General features: G+C 51.2%; 1 protein-coding gene across 1 annotated transcript in view; it reads right to left on the bottom strand.

Moving 5' to 3' along the window:
- Positions 1–17,384, bottom strand: part of LOC144769967 (early activation antigen CD69-like) — a 69,856-nt gene extending 52,472 nt beyond the window's left edge. Inside the window, exon 1 of the mRNA XM_078654164.1 lies at positions 17,066–17,384. Within this exon, the coding sequence (XP_078510290.1) occupies positions 17,066–17,384 (319 nt within the window). The remainder of the gene's footprint in view (positions 1–17,065) is intronic.
- Positions 17,385–21,049: the final 3,665 nt, after the last annotated feature.

Genomic DNA, 21,049 nt, shown 5'->3' with positions numbered 1-21,049 from the left:
GCCCAGCATTTGAGCCCCCCAATATGGAGGAAAGAACGCAACAAGGAAGCCCCCATACTGCCACTGCCCTAGCGGGACTAGACGGCATCATCAGCCCGCTTGAAACCTCAAAACCGATCTCTCATATTTTGTGCACGGAAAACAAAGCCACAGTGGGTGAGCCTCATCAAGACCAAACTTCGCATATGCGTAATGAGGGCTCATGCATCATCTTAGACTCCTTCTCAGAGCCAGAATTAAGTTACATTCTGCATAGATCACCTTCGCTACTACCATTTGAGCTCTCATGTATGCAAGATAATTTGCTAAAATCAGTCAACACCTCTTGTGTGCAGCCATAAATGCTCCAATATGGCAATCGGAGAAACTGGAATTACAGATGGATCCCATCCAAATAATGGCACTTGCAATGGACGACATGGCCAAGATAGTTGATAGGATTGCGGCAGCCAGTAGCAGTCCGACCCCTTGTGCGAATGCCGGTGCCCAGAGATATTGGCCAAACTGGCATTCCTTCGCAGGGTACTCACCTTGTTGGTGGAGGAGCTAAAACTTAAAATTAAAATCTGCTCAGGCTCACAGACCTCGGGGGACAAAGTAAATGAGCTTATAGACGCAAGTAGAGATCTAGCCCCCGCTCCCAGCCAACCTCAGCAGCAGGCTACAACGAATGCAACCCGGCTATCTCATTCGGAGTCAATGATAGGGCACAGTAACGTAATAGCTGATTCAACACCTCACAATCTAGGTGCTACAAGCCAGCAGGGGGTGTCTCAAACAGCACTGCCCATGACATGTAGAGAGAAGAAACGCCTCAAAAAGCAACAAAAGCACTTAACGCAACAACTAACGAATACTCTTGGCACAAACCAAGTAACATGACATGAAGAAAAGACCAACTAAAGCGGAATACTGATGTCAGAAACAGTCCACCTCTCTTCCCCATATTTCTTTAAAACGCACATCCGCCGGCCACCCCAGAACCGGGTGCAACAATGACAAAAATGATCACTGCACAGACATATGCACAGGCTACTATGGGTGCCTGCAAGATACAGATAGTGACCACTTGGCAAGGGAATAAAACACCCCAGGCTTGGACTGAAAACCCACAGACAGTCAAAATTCGAAACTCCCATCAATAGGGCAAAAACGCCAATAACAACCAACAGAGCACTCTGGCCAGTGATTCACTCCTCGGCCTCTCAGTTCCACCCAGACACTCATATAAGTCTACCAACTACATCACAAAATGTTCCAGGGTTAGAAACGAACAAACAAGCAAACCTCAGCAACAGAGAAAGTTCAACAGAACAGCCCATTTGGTTCGACATAGCCCTCAGGGATAAAGTACCCACAAGCCCAGTGCAAGAGGCAGAATCAAGCACCCCAGGGCACCGACAAGATCCACGCAGCACTCACGCTCATGCCCTCACAACTTCAGCTACACAAAGGCGCTCTTCTTTGGCCAAATAACTCTGTTCTAGGGGACGGTCAACCATCAAAGACCAGCATGACTCCATTGTATGTCTCAAAAGTCAATATGGACGTCCTCAATAGAGCAACCATCCTTCAACTTCTACACCATATACACTCGCTGACTCATATTACCTCCAGGGATATTGTCAGTGTGTAATTTGTAACCACGACAACGCAGCCTAGAAAGGAACAAACCATCATAACTTGGCGTGACACAAGTGTGCTCAAAGAAAAAGACCAGTTTGCAGAATGGGGGATCGACATCCAGATGGTCGACAAAGAAAAGTATCCATTCATCTTACATGCACACCCCAACAATATCACAACAGCTGCTGTCCTGAAAGGGACCAGCCTAGGGGCAACTCCTCTCCAAAACGCAAATATGAACATCAAGTGTAGGGTGAATGGCCAGGATGGTGGTAGATTTGTCATAGCGACCAACGAAGACTGTCCTCCTCCCGGTCTTCCACCATCTCCAAACTCGGCTTACTGGCGCTGGATCGCCTTCAACATAGTCGACAAGACTCTGCCTCGACCCTAGCATGGATCCCCTCTATTACAAGAGCACTGCAGAAAGCACTCAAATATTTAATATCCTCACTTGGATGTTGAAGGCATGCATTAGACCCCACAAAGCCCGACGGCGATCACGCTCCTTGAAGGGGCAGACCATATTTGCACGCAAGAAACTTGGGCAACTACACCTAATCCCCTTACAGGCTATGCAGATTTTTTTTGTCAATTTAATTTTATTCTTGCTTATAAAGACAGACAATGTTACATACAGATCTTAGACGGTGTGATGTTCGAATACAGTCCGATTGGCCACAAAAGCCAAAACATTGCACCATGCAGAATGTTTTTAACCAGCAATCAGAACCAGTCTATTTGGGAGACCTTCTGGGGACATTTCCCTACACATAAAGCATTCCCAGAAGCCGAGCTATGCAGAAATAAAAAAAACACCTCCAACATGGTTCTAGCGGTATCCTGAAAGGACTCCAGTGCGCGGAAGGACTACTATCTATTCTACTGATCAATGTCTGCTATAACCCCCACGGCCAAGTGGCCAACAACAAGCTCACCTGGCTGATCAGGCAGATTGAAAACTTGACAATACAACACGTATCCCTGGAAGATATCATCCTCTGGGACTTTAATACGCACCACCTTGGGGGATGGATCGTTGGTAGGAGCACCGGGAGATTTAACATCTTCCTACAGACGTACAATCAGCGAACTTCCTATCTACATTGTCTGAGCCGAGTATAGTCCACGCACCCACCTATAGCAACCAGACAACTATTTACTATATCCTATTGAGCCAGTGACTAGGGAAGCTCAGGCTAAGCTATGAAGTGCTCCCTCAGAGTGAAAGCGGCCAGACACCGCTGACTGCCACAGGGCCCACAGAAAAAGGACATGTCTGCATGTTGGCCTGTGGGAGTATATGTGGATGGCTGTAGGTCTGTGTGCGTGGGGGCGTTTATGTGTGGAGGCCTGTAGGTCTGCATGTGTGGAAGCCTGTGGATCTGAGTTCATGTGGACCCGTCGGTTTGTATGCCCGTAGGTCTGTGTGCATGCTGTGGGACATTGTGTGGTTATGCCTGAAGGTCAGGTCAGACTGGGAACCCACAGCAGCCCTGGCAAATGTTGTCAGACCAGGCCCGCACAGTGCGGAGGAAGCACGCGAGGGAACAAATGACTGAAGTTGTGCATTTCACAACACATTTTTCATTATATATTTAATTGTTGGGTGTTAAAACATATTGGAACATTGGAATGTTGGCCGCTCCATTGAAGACAATGGAGTGCCCCGGACTTATAACAGCTTGTAGAAGCCCAGAGCATCCACATTCCAAAGTTTGCTATATTCACAGCTATACCTGTGAAGAAAGGCCTCATAGAGCCTGAGGGGATTTCAACTACCTCGGCTCTGTGAAGCCGTTGTTTTACTATTTAGAACACTCTGTCCTTTAGGGGCGGATTGTTCTGGTAGGCTTAAAGGCCTCCGTAGCGGGCTATACCGGCCATTAAAGGCCCGCTCTCTTGTTAAAGGCCCCCACCTTCGGTACAGGTCTTTAACGCTAGAGCGGGCCTTTAATGGCCAGTGTAGCCTGCTACGTCTGGTTATCAGGCTATAGTAAATAATGACCTTACAGTGCACAATATAGGCAGCAAACTCCTCTTACAATGCAACATGCTGAACTCCCGAGCCTAACCAGCTCTCAAACAGTGTGGAATCCAAACTCAATCAAACAAGGCACATTTTAAATCCAGACTTCATCTGTACCCTTCCAGACTTCCAAGCCTAAAACATTCTGAAAAACTGACAGATAGTAACAATCATACAGTTTTGTTTGCTGATTGATTCTTCCCAGTAGATACCACTTTGAATCACTAGAATCTGGATGCGTCTCTTACGGTCTCTGGATAGTCAATGCTTAACTGTGGTTAAGTTGCGTGAATGTCCATCAAGAACAGTGCGGTCAGGGCCGGACTGGCTGTAGCGGGCACCGGGCAATCCCCCTGTGCGCCGCAAGGGTGGAGGGCCGGTTTGGGACCGCTGGGGGCCGTTTTTGTTACAGGGCCAGTTTTGCAGCATAGCAAATCCCCCAATCCCCACCGTGAGGGGGTGCGGGGGAATTAGGGGCCGGCCGAGCACTTTGCCAAGGCCGGTTTTGGTTCCCAGTCCGGCCCTGAGTGCGGTGCACAGAGGGGGTGTGTGACTGGAAGAGTGAAAGTGGGGGGGGGCAAAGGGCACTGAGATAGCATGTGCGCAGGAGGAATGAGACATACTGAAGGAAGGAAACGGGCATGAAGTGAGGAGACCGAGGAATGAAAGGTAATGTGTGCAAGGGAGCTGGTGTGTGAATGGTTAGTTATGGTCGATCTCTTCCTCTTACCTTTTCAGATTAGAGAGCTCTCGTTAATTTCTGAGACAGCAGAGCTATCTCTCAGATTACACCGCACATACCAACCCATGAGATATTCCATGGGCTATATCGTTCTCTGGTAGGTAGGCCAGCATAGCCCTTACGTTACAGAGCGATCCCTGGGTTCTAAAACAGCAATTTATTCCCCCGGTTAGAGCTGAGCTACCCCTCAGTTAAATAGAACAAACAGGAAACGCTTGTTAGACCAGATTTGAAGGCACTAGTAGTGAGTGAGACCGCACAAATACCCATCAGTTTCCACGGCACTATTATGTCTCCAGTTACACAAACTTCAGTAGTGTATGCATGCACAAACCTTACCCAACCCCAGGGAAGCTTCTCGGGATCCGATCCCAGATGTGGTGAAGGCAATGTCAAGTGGGAAATCACGGGGGAAGATTGCAAACAAACAAATAGCACTCACCTGCGCTGCGGGCGGCAGACAGGGGAGATTAAATTGCGGGGTGTGCAGGGGCGCGGATCTTCTCTTTCCTGGCTGTCCTACTCTGAATGCCTGCCTCGACCTCGCCTCAGCCATGCGCACTTCCCAATGCGCATGAGCATCACTGCACAGACCCCCCCCTAAAAAAAACAGCGGATGCGGTGACATATGCGCGCTGCGCGCGTCTTCAACAACAACAAAGCATCATCATGGTCAGGTGACAGGAGGTGAGGTCAGGTGGTGACGTGTGTGTGTGTAATACTACATTAATGAGTAGGGCCGGCAGTGCTTATTTTGTGCCAGTGCTTTCGGCACTTAATTGACAGGGCCGGGTCTATGCATCTCGCACGTGCGTTACACATTGATTTTTTTTTTTTAATTTATCGTAAGTCTGTACTCGGTGCTTGCAGCCTCAGCGTGTTCAATGTGAGTCAGTCACAGCAGTTAACAGTGACTGGTTGCTGCTGTGTGTGAGACGATTTCTCTTAACACCTTGGCTGCTTGAGATATTCCCCTGCTGTGCTGAAGGTCAATAGAAACGGGTGTGGTCATGATGACAAGCTCAGCCCGTCATCAGCACACGAGCACCGTGCCTCATGACGAGCTGAGCTCGTCATGAGCATGGAAGGAGTTAATTAGCTTCCCTGAGGCTGCCTGCTGTGCTGTCCAAGATAATAAATTATGTTGTGATCATGGCGGCTGCAGGCCGCAGCCCTTAGTTTACTTCACACAGGGATCTTCCCTCAGCCCGACGCTGTTCAACATTTACATGGCCCTGTTCGCACAAATAGACCGACAGCACGACCTCAACATAATCTCCTACGGCGACGACACTCAGCTGATCCTCTCCCTCACAAAAGGACCCCATAACAGTCAAAGCCAACCTCCATGAAGGAATGAAGGCCGTTGCCGACTGGATGAAGACCAGCCGTCTGAAGCTGAACTCGGACAAGACGGAGGTCCTCATCCTCGGCTCCAACCGTACAGCTTGGGATGACTCCTGGTGGCCGACGGCACTGGGGTCAGCCCCGACATCCACCGACCATGCACGCAACCTGGGAATCATCCTCGACTCAATGCTCTCAATGACCAAGCAAGTCAACGCCGTCTCCTTCTCCTGCTTCAACACCCTCCGCATGCTCCGCAAGATCTACAGATGGATTCCGACAGATACAAGAAAGACAGTCACCCAAGCCCTCGTCAGCAGCAGACTCGACTACGGAAACGCCCTCTACGTGGGAGCGCCAACCAAGCTCATTAAATGACTACAACGCATCCAAAACGCCTTGGCACAACTGATCCTCGACGTACCATGCCACGGCCACATCACCCCCCACCTGAGAAACCTGCACTGGCTCCCCGTCAACAAGAGGATGTCCTTCAAGCTCCTCACCCACGCACACAAGGCACTCCACGAGACCGGCCCAGCCTACCTCAACAGACGGCTCTCCTTCTACATCCCCAACCACCAGCTCCGGTCCGCCGACCTCACCAGCGTTCCGCGCATCCGAAGAACAACCACCGGTGAGAGATCCTTCTCCCACCTCGCCGCCAAGAAATGGAACACCCTCCCACTGAGCCTACGACAGACCCAAGACCGTCTGACGTTCAGGAGGATACTGAAGAACTGGCTGTTTGATCAGTAGCGGCTCCACCTCCCCCCAGCGCCTTGAGACCCTCGCGGGTAAGTAGTGCGCTTTACAAATGATTGATTGATTGACACAGTGAGTGGGTGTGTGCAGTTGACTGTGCGTGCGTTGCAGTGTTGCCACTTGCCGGTGGGCGGGCCGCGGGACACAGTACACACACACACACACACACACACGGCAGTACTTCATACAGACAGACAGTGAACCATATAATTGTGAAATATTTGATGAGGCGCAGATCAAGCTGCAAGAAGAAGCAGGAGGCGTGAAGGGGGCATTTTTATTGTAGCCGGAGTATCTCAACCACGCAGAGAGCCTGGGTCAGCAGGGTCAGGGTGGGACCCAATCACAGAAACCAGGATGTGACGAGCAGGAGACGTGGACAAGCCTATGGATCAGAATGATATGGCGGATTCTGATTGAAATATAGACCTGCAGAAATGCTGCATCCATTGTCGCGTGCCCCTATATCACGAAGGGACGCAGATGTGGGGTTAGGACAGTAAATCTGTATTTCCTCAGCTTGCAATGTCCCCGAGACGATGTTTTTGTACACGGATTATTTTGACCACAGTATAATGATGTGAACCCTTTGATCTGACTAGAAAGCAAAGTCAACAGTCGTCTTTTTTTGACATATTTACAATTTGAGGCACATGGCAGAAAAGTGATTTGCTCACAATCACTCATTTTTTTTTATTCAAGTGCGGAAATGTGCCTGGCAGTCCGAGCTAAACTCACCAAAGGGCCCATGCCCAATAGAGTGGCATTTTACATCTTTTGTGGAAAACACCGAGCTGAGCTTCCAACGTATTCCCGCTCTATATTGTACCAAGAAAAAAGTCTTCAATCACGACAGAAATCAGGACGAACCTGCGCGGAGGCAGCGGTTCCAAGGGGGTCATTCTCGGGTGACGCCGCGCGCCTCTGACAGGAAGCGCACCTGTGCAGCACTTAGGGCCCCGGCACTTATCATTTTACGAATTAAGCACTGAGGGCCGGGCGGCGCCGCAGCGGCCTGGCTGCCGCCTGATCAAAATAAAAAAATAATTTATTTGAAATCGGCGAGGCACCGCAGCTCACGCCAGGCCTCTCTGACAACCAGGCGTGTGCTTAATGTACTGCTGCAAGCACTGTGTTCTGCTGTTGGGGCCAACAACAGCACCGGTCCCCTGTCACGAAACCGGCCCCCACCCCATCCGGCCTACAGGCAGGGGCGGATTGGCAAGGCAGGCATTCGGGCATCGGCCGAAGGTTCGGTCTCTCAGTGCCCTCTGTGGGCCGTTTTTTCCTCCCCTTTCCCAGTCCACAGAGAGAGGACTAGGAAAGGGGAGAAAAAAAAACCGGCCCACAGAGTGCACGGAGACAGAGAGAGAGAAAATGAAAGCAGCCTCACTGTGCGGCCGGCAGCGATTGTCAGCTGTGGCCTCTGCTTCACCCCCTGCCCTGCCAAGCAATCAAGCTGAGGCTGGGCTGGGGAGGGATGATTGTTTGCACGAATCAGCCTCCCTGGGGGCCAGGTGTTTCTCAAGTCGTTGAGCCATTTTCACCTCGGCCCCCCTGGCACCCATGCAGCCCAGAAACGGTGTTTGTTCTAACACCTCGCCCTTCACATTCAGGGCATAGTGGGCAAGGAAGAATTGGTCTTAATTAGGGGGCCAGGTGATGTTTAGAACATGCACCATCTTCACCTCAGCCTCCCCCCTGGCTACCTTGGATAACCCAGCAGCTGTGTTTTGTGCTCCCCTGCCAGGACATTTTCCCGAGGCCTGGAGGGCTGATTAATTTACTAATTGCAGGAGCCTTACCTCTGTTCATGTGCTCCTGAGCTGAAGGTCTGGGGAGGGCTAAGTTGGTTAGTAATAGCAGGGGCTTTGCTGCTTTTCAGGTGCTCCTGTGCTGGAGGGCTGGAATAATTTTGTGACAGAAAGGGGCCTTGCTATTTTTTTTGTTGCTCAGCATGTAGGCCATTGTCACCTTGGCCCTGTGTCCTGTGCAAGAACAGTATCCTCCCACTTTCATTCCTTGTCTGTGCAAATGGTGTTTCATGAAAGGACACGCCCCTTGAATATGGGCCACGCCTCTTGAATGTGGGCCACTTTTTTCATCAGTGCCCGGGCCGAATTGTGATCCCAATCCGACCCTGCATACAGTAGGGTGACCAACCGTCCGTAAATTTCACGAACCGTCCGTCATTTTGGTATGATGTCCACAAGGCGTCCGTAATTTGGGGACCCCAAATTACGGACGCCTTACAGACATCATACTAAAATAGAAATGGGAAATTTCAGTAAGGAATGCTGTTTCCCATGCGAGAGGCCCCGTGAGTTTATAAGATTTCCCTCTCGCACTTATCTTTTAAACTGAAGAGGCTGCCTGAAGCGCCCCGCCCGGACCTCCCTCGTGCACACTGTGGTGTGGCCCATTGTCATTCTGAGACTGCAGCTGATTAGCACTTGTAGAATGACAATGGGCCCAGTTGTAGTGACAGCATGTGGGGTGCCTTCTCCTGCATGGGACTAGGGCAGTGATTGCCAAACTGTGCGCCGCGGCACCCCGGTGCGCCGTTATGAGGAGCCAGGGGCGCCGTGGCACGATGTGGACAATTGCAGCACTCGCTGTTGGAGGCCAGCTCACATTTCTTTGAAGTGCTAAAGAGGCTTCAACAGCTCCTCCCAGACCTGCAGTCTGTCAATTAGCCCCATTGTCATTCTGTCTGTGGCGATTCGCTCACACAGAATGACAATGGGCCATACTGCAGTTACAGATGCCTAGCGCACGCACGGCAGGATTGCATTACCTTGGGGAGACATGGAGACTTGTTATTTCGATTTTTCATTATTAAAACTGTTCTTGCTATCCCACTTAATAGTAACATTCTGTCCGGTGTTCAGAAGAATTAATGATAAACAAACTAATTTCAACGTATGTGCCACTGAAACAGGAGCCATGCTTTGGGGTTCAGGGTGCGCAATTTACTTTGAAATACAGGGCTAATGGTAACCACTTCCGAGTTATTTACATGCCTTCAATTATAAGACCATCATAAAAAAAGTTAGTTTAACTCTGGCGATTAATGTATCTCCTTGAGAGATATCTAAACTTTGACTAATCCCAGTTTTGACTCATCATAAAGTAGAGCAGAGGGACATGTGACTCTTGCAAATCACAGAGTGTAACATGCTGCTTAAACAATTGTTTTTATGTAGATGGTTCAATGGGTTGCTTTGGAAAAATAATAAAAAAGTATTAGTAAGGACAACCCCCAACCACAATGTTATGTTTTGAACCCCGAGTTTGTATTTCTCCAGGCTAAAACGCTCTTAACATATAATTACGAATTGAGCACTTATGTGGCTGCAGTTTTTTCCTCACAATTATTGATTTGCCACATAACCCATTATCTGTTGCATAATCTGCAGATTTTAGCAGAAAAAATTAGTTTCTAGCACAAAGGATCAAACGTTTCTAAAAAAGTGGCGAAATGTATTCACGCGCCATGTGAATGGTAGTGTATGTGTGTGTGCTCTCTTGTGCTTTGCTATGATGACTTGAATGTGCTCTGCTGCATTTGCTACTTGGATGCGTGTGCACTCAGCATCTGCAGAATTGATTTGTGCTTTGCTGCAATTGCAGCTACAGCTTGTCTCTGGTCTGCTGTATTTGCATCATTGATGCATGCAGGCATGTGTGAGCTCTGTTATATGTGCTGTATTGGCATGTTTGTGCTCCGTTTAAATTTGCTACATTCATTAATATCCTCCCCTTTGTGATTCAATATGCTTGATCCCCGGCCGAAATGATGATTCTATTTTACCCTGTTTCCAATTAAGAAAGTAAAACATTAATTAGACAACAATTTGAAAAATGAAATAGTCAACAGGAAGTACTCCAGAGGTCGGGCTTCCGGCCCACCGGTAAAAAAATGGTGGGGAGCCATGGCCAACTGCCAATTTGACATGAACTGGGGCGTCGTTTACGCCCCCACCAATCGCACAGCTAAAGCGCCGATTTGGCAATATTTTGTTCCAGGTTCATCCCAGTATTCCACGTAATCCAATTTTTAGACATCTCTTATGGATTAACTTTCTTTTCTTTTTTAATCATCCACACATGAAATGGTATGCCAATTTTCGAGTTTCTAATATTCAAGCTGTGCCCTCCGATCCTCTTTTTCAAGAATACGAATGACGCAAATTCGTCAAAGACAGTGTTTAATTAAAAGCCCAATGCATTTCGGGCAACTAGTGCCCTTCATCAGGGGTCACTACAAATGACAGAAATAGAGTAAAAATTAAAAACTATTGCTGTTTACATAATGATTTGTTATCTTACATTATAAACACTTCCAAAAACATCTTTTTATCAAAGTGCAACGTTACCATGCAATTTACGTATATACCCCCACTTCTCCCCCTCCAACCAACAGCACTAGTGATAACCAACGGTTAACCCATCAAATCAATCCCTGTACTAAGTCCTTCCTCGTCCTCCTTCTCATGCGTTAAAACAATCACCCCTCCATGCTTACTTTCGAAAAACATTCATGTTCTCCCCCTTCAGAATCCCACTTTGCATATGCCCTGCTTTCTCAAATACCTTTCACCACCTGACCAATCACAATCTAAATCGGTTCTTTTAATCTACCAACCATGCATCCATGGACACAGAGAGTCCGCCTCCCCCCGTTCAGGTCAGAAGCCACCAAAGTCATCTGCGGCGTTCCTCAAGGCTCCTCGCTCAGCCCAACCCTCTTCAACGTCTACATGAGCCCCCTCGCACGCCAACACAACCTCAACATCATCTCCTACGCCGACGACACCCAGCTGATCCTCTCCCTCACCAACGACCCCGCCACCGCCAGATCCAGCCTACACGAAGGGATGAAAGACGTCGCCGAGTGGATGACGAACAGCCGCCTGAAACTGAACTCGGACAAGACGGAAGTCCTCATCCTGGGATCTTCACCCTCCGCCTGGGACGACTCCTGGTGGCCCCCCGCCCTGGGCAGCGCACCCAAACCAACAGACCACGCACGCAACCTGGGCTTCATCCTGGACTCCTCCCTCTCCATGACCAGACAAGTCAACGCCGTCTCCTCGTCGTGCTTCAACATCCTGCGCATGCTTCGCAAGATCTTCCGATGGATCCCGACCGAAACCAGGAACACGGTCACCCAGGCCCTCGTCACCAGCCGACTGGACTACGGAAACACCCTCTATGCCTGAACCACAGCCAAGCTACAGAAAAGACTCCAACGAATCCAGAACGCCTCCGCCCGACTCATCCTGGACATCCCCCGACGCAGCCACATCTCCGGCCACCTGAGGGACCTGCACTGGCTCCCCGTCAACAAGAGGATCACCTTCCGTCTCCTCACCCACGCACACAAAGCCCTACACAACCAAGGCCCAGGATACCTCAACAGCCGCCTCAACTTCTACGCTCCCACACGCCAGCTTCGATCGACCGGCCACGCCCTCGCCGCCGTCCCCCGCATCGGAAGAGCCACCACAGGAGGAAGGTCCTTCTCCTACCTGGCCGCCAAGACTTGGAACTCCCTCCCGACCCACCTCCGCCTGACCCAGGACCACCTTGCCTTCAGGAAGCAGCTCAAGACCTGGCTGTTCGAGCAGTAGCGGACCCCCCCTCCCCTAGCGCCATGAGACCCTCCGGGTGAGTAGTGCGCTATATAAATGCTTTGATTGATTGATTGATCTCTCACATTACTTACCTCTACCATGTCCAACCTCCCATTACACATTCATCTCTCTTTATAACTAGTCAAACTGCTCCAGCTCACCATCACACATCACACATCAAACCTAGCGCATGTTCCCATCCCTTCCTCGAATTTTACACTTCAACCCGCCCTGACTGGCTCAGAAGCGGCCGCTCCCTGCACTGGTATCGTAGCGCTCCACTACGTGTGCTCCTCGGACCCCGTAGTGCTTCCCTGATCCAGAATTGCATTGTTAACCCTTCTATTATTGCTGATTGATCTGATCGTAGCGCAGAATTGTTTTTATAACCCTTCACTTATTTCAGCTTGATCTGATCGTAGCGCTTCCCTGCTCGTGCATAGATATATGTAATTGCAGCCTGGTTCCATTGCAGCGCTTCTCTGCCCGTACATAGAAATATTCAAGTGCAGCTTGAGTTGTCTGTAGCGCTTCTCTGATCCCAACTACCCGCTCTGCTTAACGTGTGTTAATAACTGAATTGGATCGTAGCGCTGACTGTATAGACTTAATTGTTTATTCCTGCATAGCCCTGATTGTGTTGTTGTTGACCTGGTCGAGTTTTTGCTGCCACCATTTTGTTGTTCAGCCTCTCAGCCCCTCTTCCCACCCCGCCCCCGCCTCCCAGCTGACCCCACCTCGCCCCTTCCCCTCTTGATCCGCCTATATAAGTCAAACACCTCTACGCGCAGCGTATACGCGCAGCGGTCGCGCCGAAGGTGCGCCAAAGGTAAGCCCGTCTACGCCCGTCCGCGCCTGGACCGCACCCAGCACCAAACCCCCGCAAAATCAACTCCGCCCGCATAACGTACGACGCCGCAACCCTCTCAGCCCTTAACCCCGGTCGTCTCCCCAACTGCGCCCAAGCAGCTCCTGGACGCACACATGGACCCTTCACATGCAACTCCTGCAAGTATGACGGCACCATGACCAACTCCTCATCCACTAACACCAAACAGAGTTCTGACACCAACCACCTAAAATGCATCCTGCTCAACACCCGATCGGTCCACAGACACGCCATCGACCTTTGGAATCTACTAGACACCATCTCTCCTGACGTCGCCTTCCTAACAGAAACATGGATGAATGCTTCATCAGCCCCAGACATCGCCACAGCCATCCCAGACGGCTACAAGATCATCCGTAAGGACCGCGCCAAACAAACAGGAGGAGGCATCGCCATCGTCCATAAGAACACCATCCGCGTCTCAACCAGCTCAGAGGACAACCTCACTACCGCCGAACACCTTCACTTCCAGATCCACACCAACCCCAAGACCACACTCAGAGGCACCCTCCTCTACAGACCACCAGGACCCCGTGCACAATTCAGTGAAGACATCACTGACTTTATCACCCCACACGCCCTCCCCTCCAAGGACTACATTCTATTGGGAGACCTCAATTTTCACCTGGAAAAGAGTAACGACAGCAACGCCACCACCCTTCTGGACAATCTCGCCAACCTCGGACTCAAACAACTTGTTAATACCCCCACTCCTTACGCAGGTCACACACTCGACCCTATCTTCACCTCCAGCAAACACATCTCCTTCAGTCACACTACAGTTCTCCATTGGACGGACCACAGCTGCGTTCACTTTACCTACAAAAAGACCACAACCCACAACCATCCTCAACCTACTCTGCGAAGAAACTGGAACAAAATCAGCATCGGCCAGATCTCCTCATCGCTTCTTCAAAACCCCCCTGCCCACGCTTTGAACCCCAACCAAGCAGCCATTAACCTCACTCAATGGCTAACCAACAGCGCCGACAACCTAGCACCTTTGAAGAAATGTCAAATCAAACTAGGCAGCAAAAACGCCCCCTGGTTCAACGAGGATCTTAAGAAATCCAAGAAACTATGTCGCTCCCTTGAGAAGACCTGGAAAAAAGACCCCAGCACCAGGGACGCCTTCAAAAACGCCACCCGCATACACCACCAACTGATCCGGACTGCCAAGAAAGCCGCATTCAAAGACCGACTAGACAACAACGCCCACAACAGCAAGGAACTATTCAACATCGTCAAAGAGTTCACCAACCCCACTGCCAACTCCAACGACATCACTCCCTCTCGAACCCTTTGCGACTCCCTAGCTTCATTCTTCCACGACAAAATCGCAGACATCCACAACAGCTTCGACAACAAACCCGGATACCAACCCACCCAACCTTCTGCCATACCTTCACCCCCCTTGAACATCCTTAATGACTGGAACCCAATCTCCACTGAGGACACCATCCGCCTGATGAACTCCATCCACTCAGGATCCCCCACAGACCCATGCCCTCACCACATCTACAACAAAGCTGATTCCATCATAGCTCCACACCTCCGAGACGTCATCAACTGCTCCCTTAACTCCGCCACCTTCCCAGAAAGTTGGAAACACGCCGAACTCAGCGCCCTTCTGAAAAAACCCACAGCTGACCCCACCGAACTCAAAAACTACCGCCCCATCTCGCTTCTTCCATTCCCGGCCAAAGTCATCGAGAAAGCTGTCAACAACCAGCTCGCCGCCTTCCTCGAAACCAACAAATCCCTCGACCCCTCACAGTCCGGCTTCCGAGCCAAACACAGCACTGAGACCGCACTCATCGCAGCAACAGATGACATTCGAACTCTACTGGACAACGGAGACACAGTCGCCCTCATCCTCCTCGACCTCTCCGCAGCCTTCGACACAGTCTGTCATAGCACCTTGTTACAACGCCTCAGAAACATCGGAATCCAAGGAAAAGCACTGAAATGGATCACCTCGTTCCTTGACGGAAGAACCCAGAGAGTCCACCTCCCACCTTTCAAATCAGAGGCCACTGAAGTCATTTGCGGCGTGCCACAAGGATCTTCACTCAGCCCCACCCTCTTCAACGTATACATGAGCCCCCTCGCGGCCATCGCGCGCCAACACGACCTCAACATCATCTCCTACGCTGATGACACTCAACTGATCCGCTCACTCACCAAAGACCCTAACACCGCCAAAACCAACCTACATGAAGGAATGAAAGAAGTAGCCGAGTGGATGAAGCACAGCCGTCTGAAACTGAACTCAGACAAAACAGAAGTCCTTATCTTAAGTTCCTCCCCCTCCGCCTGGGACGACTCTTGGTGGCCAGAGGCCCTTGGAAAAGCACCCATCCCGACGGACCACGCACGGAACCTGGGCGTCATCCTGGACTCCTCACTCTCGATGACCAGACAAGTCAACGCCGTTTCATCATCTTGCTTCAACATCCTCCGCATGCTTAAAAAAACATTTCGATGGATCCCCACCGAAACTAGAAAAACGGTCACCCACGCACTGGTTACAAGCCGCCTGGACTACGGAAACACCCTTTACGCCGGTACCACCGCAAAACTTCAGAAAAAACTCCAACGCATCCAGAACGCATCAGCCAGACTCATACTAGACATCCCGCGTAAAGACCACATCTCTGGTCACCTGAAAAACCTCCACTGGCTCCCCGTCAATAAGAGGATAACATTCCGCCTCCTAACCCACACACACAAAGCACTTTACGAACTTGGACCAGAATGCCTCAACACACGACTTTCCTTCTACACCCCCACCCGCCAGCTGCGCTCTTCCAATCAAGCCCTTGCTGCTGTACCTCGCATCAACAAAACCACCATGGGAGGAAGATCCTTCTCCTACCTAGCGGCTAAATCCTGGAACTCACTTCCCATTCACCTTCGCCTCACTCAGAACCACCTAGCATTCAGAAAGCATCTTAAAACATGGATATTCGACAAGTAATTCCCCACCCTTCCTCAAGCGCCTTGAGACCCTCTGGGTATGTAGCGCGCTATATAAATGAATGGAATTGAACTCCCGTGCACTCTCACTCGTTGCTTTCATCCCCTGCAACACTTCTAAATTACTCACTTCCTTTCATACTGTGAACTTCACTAACAACGTCCCACTCCTCACCTCTGCCAGTACTGATGGCTCATGAGAGCGGGAACATTTTGAATAATTAACCAATCGGGAGGATGTAGGGAGGGAGGGAGGATGTAATTGAAATAGGTGTGTGAGAAAGCGAGGAAACAATCATGCTTGAAACGGGAGAGGAGGTCGGAAGCTTCTAACGTGTGAGACAGGTATGAAGAAAGCTTGTAAATGTTGGCATTTAAAACCACTAAGCACACAAAACGGTTTTGCTGTGAATTCAGGGTGAAGGCAATATAAGAAATCGACAGGTTTAAATGCACACATACGACCTGGGTGTGGGGGAGGAGCCAGGAGTCTCTGGGGTGGCACAAGGGGGCGGGGGCAGGCCGTGCAGTAAATGAACACCGCCCAGCACAGGTGTCAGTCAGTAACCAGGTAAAGACACACCTCTTTCCTGAGGTTTGAAAACAGTCGGGCAAGGCACCTGCGGCCAATGAGATGCTGCGTGACGTCACAGCAGTTGGACCTTTCCTCGGCGCAGCTGTTATTTATCGTGAAGGCACAGACTGCATGGGGGTCCCTCAAACTTGAAATCCATGGGGTGGGGGCTCACCTTTCATGCTGCCTTCCTGCTCCTCCCCGGGTGGGCTCCAGCCCCCTCTTGCGTGACGTCACAGCTGTATTTGTCGCCGCCACTATACTCGTGGCAGGCAGCACAGAGTACACGGGGGCCCCTTGAACATCGAATCCAAGGGGTGGGGGCGGAATGCTGCTCACCTTTCACGCCGCCCTCGTGCTCCGGCCCCCTCTTGCGTGACGTCCTGTGCTCGTCGCCACCGTTATAAACTCTTGAAAAGCAGCACAGATTGCATGAGGGCCCCTTAAACATTGCACCCAGGGGGTGAAGACTCACCTTTCACGCCGCCTTCGTGCTCCTCCCAGGGATGGGCTTCGGCCCCCTCTTGCTGCGGGGTCTGTTTTGGGGTGAAGGGCAGCGGGCGGCACCCCAGCTCTGCTCCTGGACTCACGGCCACCCTCACGTCTTCACCACTGGCCCCGCGGGAGGGGCCCCTGGGGCTGTTAAAGAGCCTCCGAATCGGTCCCCCAGAGGACGGAGCCTGGAGCAGAGCCCTGGAGGGTCCCTCCTCCCCCGGCCCGGGGGTAGAGGGGTCCCCGGAGCCGGTCCTGGCACTCCCCGGTGCCCCCTCTGCGTGCCTCTGTGCCCCTGGCATCTTCCACAGAGCCTTGCAAACCTTGCCCGCTCTTCGCAATTTCAAAACTCGCGGGCTCGCCCTCCCCCCGCCTTGTGGAAACCTGAGCGGAGGAGGAGACAGCAGCAGCAGTCGCCCAACCCCGGCAACACCTCCAGCCGCCACTGCCCGAGCAGCACACACCCAGCTGTGTCTTTCCCAACAGGAGCTTTGGGTTCAAGGAAGCAGCTAAACAAGTGCCATGGAGGGGAGCGGCTTTGAACCCCAATCCGTGCAGGCCTGGGGCACAGCTGAACTGCAGCTTGAAGACAGGGAAACGCTATAATTTTTGCTTTAAGGTTCCTTTGTTAAACAGCTGTACGTGGTGTGTGTTGCAGTGGTGGTCTGTGGGGCAAGGCAGCACACATGCCAATAGGTCTCGCTTTTGGGACCTTATAACTCGACCATATTAAACAAGAAGCTGCATTTCACTGGAGGATTGTAACGAGTAGACGTCAAATAAATATATAAGAATCGAATCAATGAATCTGCAGCAGGAACTAATGAAATACAAGCGCAATCTCTCCCGCAAAGAATTGTTGGCCACAGGCTTGATTTAAAGGTATGTGAATGGCTCTGGCTTCTGTCTCTTCAGTGCTCTGCTGGAATAATATTAGATTGATATATGCACATCATTAGGCATCTTATCGATACTAAGCAGGTTACCCTTTCATCTCTCCGCGGTTAATGACGTTGTTATCTGTGTGTGTCACGTTACTGTGGGGATCGCTGACCACCAAGGCCTAGGGGGTCACTACACGTGCGCGCCGCATGCATGCACAGAAGGGATACACACACTCAGAGTGCTGGTCTGGACAGGAAGTGCCGTGCCACTTCAGTCCGTTTATTTATCTCTTTCTGGCCACGCCTGGCCAGAAAGTGTTACATTGTGTGGCAGTGCTTCCGGGGCTCAGGGGAGACCCTCGGAGCACTAGAGCGCTACATCCCTCCCCAACTTGGATTTGAAAGCTTGGGTTTGAAAACTTGGATTTGAAAACAATAGTCAGTGGTAATTCAGCAACTGAAGTCAGCCAGCTTCTGGCTCGGCTTTGGATTAGGTCTGAGGTCATACCTCCATCTGCCTCGGGCTGGTACTTGCTCAGCTCTCGGGCTAGGTGTTGGAGTACTTGCTTCGCCCGGGTCTGTAGTATTCAAAAGCGTGTTCGCATCGTTGGACCTTCCTGCTCTTGTCTCGGTTTCCTCTCCACTTGGTTCCACTTGGTCGGGGTTGCGCTGTCGAGTAGCCGGTATTTGTTTGAACCAGGAGACATTCCTAGTTACTTCTTCTCCGTCCCGGCTAGCTGTGACCGCTGTGCCCCGCGTTTCTTTGACGACCCACGGTTCTGGCTCAAATGCTGTGTTGAATTTCCCTCCAGGCCTTCTGGTCCGGATTAGCACGGTCTCGCCTGGTTTTATATTCCGGGACTGAGCACGCCTCTTGTGGCTTGCTTTTTCATTCGTTCTCTTCCGTCTCTCTTGGGTGCGCCTGGGGGAGTAGGGTGTTGGTGCCCAGTTGTCGGCCATGGGGAGCAGGTCTCTTCTTGGTCCTGCGAACATCAACGCCCATGGAGATTGTTGCGTGGTGCTGTGGGGTGTGCTTCTGTACTCCCGCAGAAATACTTGAAGAGCTTCTTCCGGGTCCTTTCCTTCAGCGGTGGCGATTCGCAGGATCTTGTTGGTTGTCCTCATGAACCGCTCCACCTCACCGTTGGTTTGAGGCCATTGGGGCGTGATTCGGTGATGTCGGATGCCTAGATTGTGCAGGAACTCCCGGAATTCGCTCCCCTGGAATGGGGGTCCATTGTCTGTCTTGATGACGAGAGGAACTCCAAACATGGCAAAGGACTTGCTCAAAAGTGGGCGGATGTTGGCAAAACTAGTGGAGGTTGCAAGATCTACAATCGGGTATTTCGTATAGTTGTCAATCAGCACGACGGTGACTCTCCCATCTGGGAAACTCCCAAAGTCCAAGCTGAGCCATGACCATGGTGATGGGGCATGTTCTTCCGTGATTATTGGCGCGGGAGCGTCAGCTGAGCTAGTTATCTGGCATGCTCGGCACTGGCGTACTACGGTGTCAACAGTTTCTTCAAGGTTGGGAAACCAGACCTTCTCTCGCATCCTAGCCTTCATCCGGCGGGTGCCCTGGTGTCCTTCGTGCGCTAGGATAGTCGCCCTTTCCTGTAGAGTCTTTGGGATGATCACCCGGTGCCCTCTGAGGATGAGACCATTGCTTGCTTGGCTCAGGTCATGTCGCACTCTCCAGAATTGTGTCAGGCGTGTTCGGTCTTCTTCGCCCCAACTGCTAACATTCCGCAGGAAGCTTTCCCAGGATCCTGACTGTATGGCATCCGCCACTCGCTGGACGACCGCGTCGTTCACATACTCAGGTATGATGGTGTCAGCTGTGAGAGCTTGGGGACATGAGGCAGCCGACAGCATGTCCACAAAGTCTTCGGTGGGGCCCTCAAGCTCTGTTTGTCGGCACTCCTCTGGGCTCGGATGTCTGGATAGAAAGTCTGCGGGGTTCTTGGCCCCCGGGCGGTAGGTGAGGTCCATTTGGTATTGTTGCACTTGTATCGCCCAGCGTTCTATCCTCGGGGGCGGATGAGGAGCGGTGCCCTTGAACAAGGGTATCAGCGGCTGGTGGTCTGTTACCATGCGGAAAGGGTGTCCAGAGATGTATAAGTGGAAATGAGCACATGCCCACTTCACTGCCAGGGCCTCTCTCTCGATTTGCGAGTACCTTGATTCAGTCGAGGTTAGTGCTTTGCTTGCAAATGCTAGTGGCGACCATGTTCCGGGTTCGGTTTCCTGTGATATCAAGGCTCCTAGACCAACAGGGCTGGCGTCTACTACTATTTCGGTGGGTTTGGAGGTGTCAAAGTAGGCCATCGTGGTGCTGTCTAGCAGTGCTGTTTTTATTTGGTCGAATGCTCTTGCTTCAGTCTCTGTCCATCGCCATGCGTTCTCCTTCTTCGTCAGGTTCCTCAGCGGTTCTGCGATTGTGGCTAAGTTGGGGATGAATCTCGCACAATATTGCGCCATCCCCAGGAAGCTTCGCACTTCTGACGCCGTGGTTGGTGCAGGGGCATTCTTGATGGCCACCGATTTGCGGGGGTCAACAGCGACTCCTTCCGACCCGAACACATAGCCAAAGAACTATATGGACTTCTTGAAAAACGGACATTTGTCCTTGTGAAGGGTTACGCCATACTGTGCAAGTCTGTGTAGCGTTGCTTTTAGCCTGTTGTGATGTTCTTCGCTTGTTTTGGCATGGATTAAAATGTCGTCGCTGACGTTCAGCACTCCTTGGAGCCCAGAGAGGATTTCTTTGATCGTGTTCTGGAAGATCTCAGCTGCAGATGAGATTCCAAAGTTTAACCTCTTGTAGCGCCTCAACCCAAGGTGTGTCGAGAAAGTTGTTATGTAGCGGCTTTCTTCGGCTAGTCTCAGCTGGTGATAGCCTGCATTGAGGTCCAGTTTAGAAAACCATTGGGCGCCGTTTAGGTCAGTCAGGATGTCGTCGACTGTAGGTGTGAGGTGTCGCTCACGGCGAATGGCCTTGTTTGGGATCCTCATGTCAATGCAAATTCGGATTTTCCCCGGTTGTTTCGGTTTCTCGGCTATGACCATGGGGGACACCC

The sequence above is a fragment of the Lissotriton helveticus genome, chromosome 7, assembly GCF_964261635.1.
Source record: "Lissotriton helveticus chromosome 7, aLisHel1.1, whole genome shotgun sequence".
In the NCBI taxonomy this organism is placed as follows: Eukaryota; Metazoa; Chordata; class Amphibia; order Caudata; family Salamandridae; genus Lissotriton; species Lissotriton helveticus.
This window is presented reverse-complemented; position numbering and strand designations above follow the sequence as displayed.